Source organism: Pelodiscus sinensis, chromosome 6 (genome assembly GCF_052426305.1).
Source record: "Pelodiscus sinensis isolate ZL-2025 chromosome 6, ASM5242630v1, whole genome shotgun sequence".
Lineage (NCBI taxonomy): Eukaryota > Metazoa > Chordata > Testudines > Trionychidae > Pelodiscus > Pelodiscus sinensis.
In genome coordinates, this window is record NC_143057.1 from 2162972 (window position 1) to 2168971 (window position 6000).

A 6000-nucleotide genomic window follows, 5' to 3' on the forward strand; every position below is an offset into this window, starting at 1 on the left:
AATTTTTATAAACAAGTCAAACTTACTGGTTTGAGGTCTCTGTGGGCATATCCTTGACTGTGCACATAAGCCATTGCTGAAACAATCTGACGGAAAAATATACGAGCTTCCTCTTCTGAAAGGCGATCCTTGGAGATTATATAATCAAACAGCTCTCCTCCAGGACAATACTACAAGGAGACAGGAAACAATGGTATCAGACAAAAATTGCCGTTCATTAAGTAACCTCACACTTGTATGACATTGAAAAGAGACAGCCCTGGCCAGCCTCGCATAGTACATTGTCATTTTAATTCTAATGCAGTAGTGCCCAAAGGTCTCCAATCAGGAACAGGATACTATTTTGCTGTACAAAGAGGAAGACCTGATCCCTGTCTGAAAGGACAGACTTTTAGAGACGACAATAAGTGCATACCATGCAGTAGAAAGGTGGCAGAATTTAGTTATGCATTAACTGCACTTAGGCATGTGCACTTCTTGGTCATACTTTAAAAAGTGTAAATACTTTGTGAATATTGACTCACTTACTGCAAGCATCTCTGGAGTGAACTTCTAGGAGCAATTCAAATGATTTAACAAGACAAAATAGGGGGCAGTATGAAAATAGAAACTCTTGTGAGAAGCTGATAAAAGAATTGAGAGTTTGGCCACAATGGCAAAACAAGAGAGCAATAAGAGGTGATCAGATATACATGGAGAAGTGACATTAAGTAGGGCCTTGAAAGTGACAACAGTCTGAATTGAGCCCATGGAAAAGGGTGAGCCAGTTGAAAGATTAAGTCAAACTGGACTAGGATTACGCAGCAGCATTTCCTTATCGGATCAGTGGGAGGTATATAGGAGCTGGATAGGCTGGAGGGATGCTGTCAACTTAGATTGCCAATTAGGTTCCTATTTCACTTTATGGCTATTTTCCTCTGAAGCAGAGCCACAATTTTAGGCTACACACACACACACACACACACACACCAAGTGACTATTTGAATTTTTCTAAACATGTTGATTTAGTTGAGAAGCTTTTATAGAGTCTATACAACTTTTCTAAATAACATCTTTTAAACTGATGTCCCTTGCACAATATCTGCCATCTAAGGTGATCTGTGCTGAGGGACTGCTGAGGACTCTTAAAAGGCAAGTTTTAGCCCTTCCATACATTAAGATTGAAACAAGTAATATATTAGATTCTTTTGGAATAGCACTGTAAATCTAACCTCCAAAACCATGAATATCTTCTTGGACGTCTCTATCACATGGTATAATCTGCAAATATGTTGGTGACTCAGGTTCTTCATTGCATCAATTTCTACTTTAACACGAGGTAAATCATCCTAAGAGACAAAAAGCCAGTTATACAGTTGCTAAGTATGGCTATTCCAGCATCCTACGCAGTTCTCCTATCAGCACTCCTGCAACTAATGACAATATGATCCCATGTATACAATTAAGGTTAGTCAAGTATCAGCTTTGGCAGAACTCAGAGGCTATGTCTACACTTGCGGCTTCTTGCACGAGTAATATGCAAATGGGGCTAAGTGTGGAATACCACTGAGCCTCATTTGCATACCTAATGAGCCACCATTTTTTTCAGAAGTGGCTCTTGCACAAGAAGGAGCATCTACACTGCCCCTTCTTGCACAAGAAAAACCCTCTTGTGCAATGCTGTTCTTCCTGAAAAGTAATAGGTGTAACAGCATTGCGCAAGAAGGTTTTTCTTGCGCAAGAAGGGGCAGTGTAGACACTCCTCCTTACACAAGAGCCTCTTCTGAAAAAAAATGGTGGCTCATTAGGTATGCAAATGAGGCTCAGCAATGTTCCACGCTTAGCCTCATTTGCATATTACTCGCACAAGAAACCGCAAGTGTAGACATAGCCTAAGAGTTTGGCATACATGCCCGATCGTAACAACTGCATTACATTTCTATGAAAAAAGTTTGACTTTCTCCCTGAAAAAGTTGTCAAGCAATTATAGTGGGGTCCTAAACTGGAGAAATGTTATATTATTTTAATCTGTGAAATTAGTGTCCCGTCAATGTCAGTGTAAATAAATGTTAATGAAGTTCTTCTGGTACTAGGAAAGACGGTAGAAGAGTGGCTAACAGTTCTAGACATTTAAAAAAACATTTCACAGGAGTAAAAGTGGAAGCTGTTTCCCATTACAAAATTGAACCTCTAGCAGCATCTTAGACACTACAGAACAAACTTACCCCCAAAGCCAGTTTGTCCATAATTTTTATTGCAACTTTTTCACCAGTAAGGAGATGGCGACCTAGCTTAACCTTTGCAAAGCCACCTGAATTTAGAGAAGAGGGAATAAGAATCCAAGATCAATATTAATTTTCTCCTCAATAATCCTTTAATAAAGTCACACTACAGAAGCAAATCTTATGGCTTACAGAAAGCTTTTTACATCTAAATGTAGTCAAGAGGATTTCTGGATTTAAAAAAACCCTCGATTTTATTCAGCAAACTAAGCACCTGAAATCTGATCGCTAGATTAGTTGCTACATTAGCAAGCTGCTTTGGATTTGGATGTGAAACTCAATTATTAAGAATACTTTTTCACTATTTTAATGTAATAGATGAGAAACATACCCGTCCCAACTGTTTCATATAATTCATAGTACTTGAGAATTTCCTCATAGTCATCTGCACCCATTCTGAGATGGGCAAAGTTTAATCGTACTTCTGAAATCCTGGAAGCGAACAACATAGTGGATCAGTTGTTTTAAGAGCTCTACGTGAAAAACACTATTATGTTAGCGACATAAAGGCAAAATATAACCCTGAAATTTAAGATTCCCTGAACACACAGTAAAACTGAAATTTTGCTCCAATAGCAAGTTTCTGTATGCCTAGAATATGTTGAAGTTAGAATCTAATGGCAAATTCACTAGACTATAGCCACACTTCATCAGCTCACATGTCAGGACTTAAACAATGAATTACTTCTGACATTCAACACATTTACAAACTGAAGTGTTCAACTGCTCAGATTCTCTTTCATCTCATTAAGGGCATTGACTGGACCTCCCCCTTCAAAACTGCAATTAATACTATTGAACTATTTTTGCCAAATAAAAGTATTTGCTTGGTGTTTACTTTTTACCATAAGTTAGAATGTCTGCACTACTCTGTAGCCTAGTGAAAAGCTTCAGATTTCAGTCCTATCCTTCCAGTGCAGAAGTCAGCACTCCGGTTTCATAATTGAATTGCAGAGTTAACAGCAACAGTATTTCAGTAACAGTACCAATCTCCCCTTCCTTATCAGGGTAGTCTGGTCGGAGTGTAGGGATGTGAAGGACCAGTTGACAGGCTAGCTGACTAGTCACTTTTTCCCCCTCCTCCTTGCTGCCTATATCAGAAAGAGGCACCAACAGGGAGGGGAAGAAGAACAGGGGATACTTCAAAGCAGCAACACCATGTGGCAGCTGTGGCCAGACTCTGGGCTCCACATGGTGCTACCACTTTGAAACACTGTGTGCAGCCTGGTGCTGGGCTCTCTGCAGCATTTCAAAGCAGCAGCGCCACATGGAGCCAGGGGTCAGTGGGAGAGTCCCCTGCTGATCCCAGGCTCCACGCCTTACTGCCACTTTGAAATGCTACAAGGAGCCTGACATGAGGCTCCCTGCAGCATTTCAAAGCAGCAGTGCTGCATGGAGCCCGGGGTCAGCAGAATTCAGTTGACCCCAGGCTCCACGCAGCACTTTTGCCTTTGAAGAGTAGCAACGGCCCTAGGGCTCTTGCCACATTTCAAAAGCAAAGGTGCCCTATCAACTAATCAAATAGTTGAGGCAAAATGCATCAACTATTCAATTAGTCAATTACTCACAACTTAACATCCCTATTGGGGCGAGGGACATTTTAACAGTTGCTATGCCAGGCTGGTCACCATAGCCTACATCTGACCAGAGTACACATATGCATGTCACAAAACGTAATTTGTCCTTTTCATGTGTGTTCATTTTTTTAATTGTATTCTTTGGTATATATGGTTGTGACTATTTTCTTCCACTATTTGATCTGAGGAAGTGGGTCTGGCCCACGAAAGCTCATCATCTAATAAACCATCTTGTTAGTCTTTAAAGTGCTACATAGTCCTGTATTTTGTTTCAGCTACAGGAGACTAACACGGCTACATTTCTATCACTATTTGACTTGCCAGGTAATTCAAGTTAGCTCTCAGATTTACATAGGCTTATCTGGTCACACCACACATTTGTTCCAGCACACAGTGTCTGTGCATGACCTTAGCCTGAGCTCCAGAATAAACATTTGGCCAGCACCCAGACTAGCCTTTATAAATCTATGGCTACTGTGAATTCACTGACAATTAACTCCAGGTAAAATCTCTCTTGCCTGACAGTGCTACCAACTTCTAGGATTTTCTCCCTATCTATTTGCTAGCTGGTGGCTTTTCTTTGAGCTTCAGCCTCTAGAATCCTGCAATGACAGGAGCCTCAGCTTGCATGCAAGTCTTTCTAGCCCTTGTGAAAAATAGGGATGTTAAAAAACCCAGTTAACAGTGTAATTGTGTAACCATTAACTTTTTTTAGCCATTACAACAGTTCCACCACAGACTTTGCAGTATAAAGTTATGCTACACAGCCTGCAGTGCAGCAGGACCAAGAACTGGTGCATGCCAAGAGCCCACTTATGCCAGCTCCTAAGCCAGGCCCCAATGTCTCCTGGGTAACTGGCTGCCACCCCGTGCTGTGGGCTCGGATACAGAGGCAGCAGCTGGCTCCGTGGGAGCAGGGTCAGGAGCCTGTATGTAATTGTTAACAGTAACAGATAAGCTGATGCCTACTGGTTAATGGTTTGAATTTCTCTAGAGGAGAGCAGCCCTAAAGGGTCAGACAGAATTGAGCCGGGCTGTGAAAAGTTACCCAATAAGCATTCACCTTACCAGGTGACTGGACACTGCCCAAACACCCAGTCACACGAGGCGGGGCCATGCCTGGGCCAGGTGGCGTTCTAGACACAGCCACACTGTGGTGGCCCCAGAGGGCTGGCAGGACTCTGGCCCACAGGCCTGGCCTGCCACCCCCCAGTGGTTAACTGGCACCGCTGTAACCGTTTAACGCCTTGAGCCACCATAGCGACATCCCTCCGCTAGTCTCCCTCCGGGCCCAAGGCTCGGGGGCAGCCGTGGCCTGGCTGGAAGGTGTGTGGGGGGGAGGGATTGGAGCAGGGTCAGCCAATGGGGGGGGGCTAGGCGGGCAGGGGCGGGGCAGCCCCACGCAGCCCGCGGGGGGGCGGGGCTAGGCGGGCAGAGGCGGGGCAGCCCCACGCAGCCCGCGGGGGGGCGGGGCTAGGCGGGCAGAGGCGGGGCAGCCCCACGCAGCCCGCGGGGGGGCACGCAACCCGCCTGGGGGGGCGCTTCCGGCAGCCCGCGGGGGGAGGAGCAGGGGCGGGGACCCAAGCAGCCCCTGGGTGGGCGGGGCTAGGCGGGAGAGCCCCACGCAGCCCGCGGGGGGCGGGGCTAACGGGTGCGGGGTGCTTCAGGCAGCTCGCGGGTGTCGGGCCGGGAGCCGAGCCTGAGGAGGTCTCGGGGGGCGGGGGGGCCCGCGGACTGACGCTCCGGCCCCAGCGCATCCCGGCCGCCCTGCCCCGGGGTGGGCCGCGCTCACCTGCCCGGCGGGAAGAGTCCCCGCGGCACGCGGAGCTTCTGAGGTAAAGACACCACCACCCGCCCGAGCGCGAGCGGCCGCTTCCAACGTTTAAATTTCCCCGGCGACCTAGCCTCTTCCGGCCGCGCCGCCAGCCGACCAATCAGATTCAAGCGCCGGCCCGGAAGGAGGAAGGTCAATGGTGCTGGTGGGCGCCATGTTGAGAGTGGCTGGAACCCTACTTCCTGGCCAGGGTTTGTCCAAGGGGCCTGTGGTTAGCCCTCTTTGCACTGCACTGTCTGAGCGGCCCATTGCCCTGCCTGCTGGAAGCCCTTTCACAGAATCCGCGGGAGCCAGCGTGGATTGCCATTGCTCACCGGCTCTGGGGACT

At 46.9% G+C, this 6000-nt stretch overlaps 1 protein-coding gene across 2 annotated transcripts in view; it reads right to left on the reverse strand.

Moving 5' to 3' along the window:
- The window catches only part of MELK (maternal embryonic leucine zipper kinase), a 41716-nt gene extending 35938 nt beyond the window's left edge, over nt 1-5778 (reverse strand). For both annotated transcript variants that reach the window (XM_014573284.4, XM_006122369.5), the window contains exons 1-5: nt 5631-5778; nt 2593-2693; nt 2205-2290; nt 1212-1328; nt 27-170 (exon numbers count right to left, since the gene is read on the reverse strand). In XM_014573284.4, coding sequence (XP_014428770.1) covers nt 27-170; nt 1212-1328; nt 2205-2290; nt 2593-2656 — 411 coding nt within the window. In that variant the 5' untranslated portion in view covers nt 2657-2693; nt 5631-5778. The remainder of the gene's footprint in view (nt 1-26; nt 171-1211; nt 1329-2204; nt 2291-2592; nt 2694-5630) is intronic.
- Between the last annotated feature and the right edge of the window lie 222 nt (nt 5779-6000).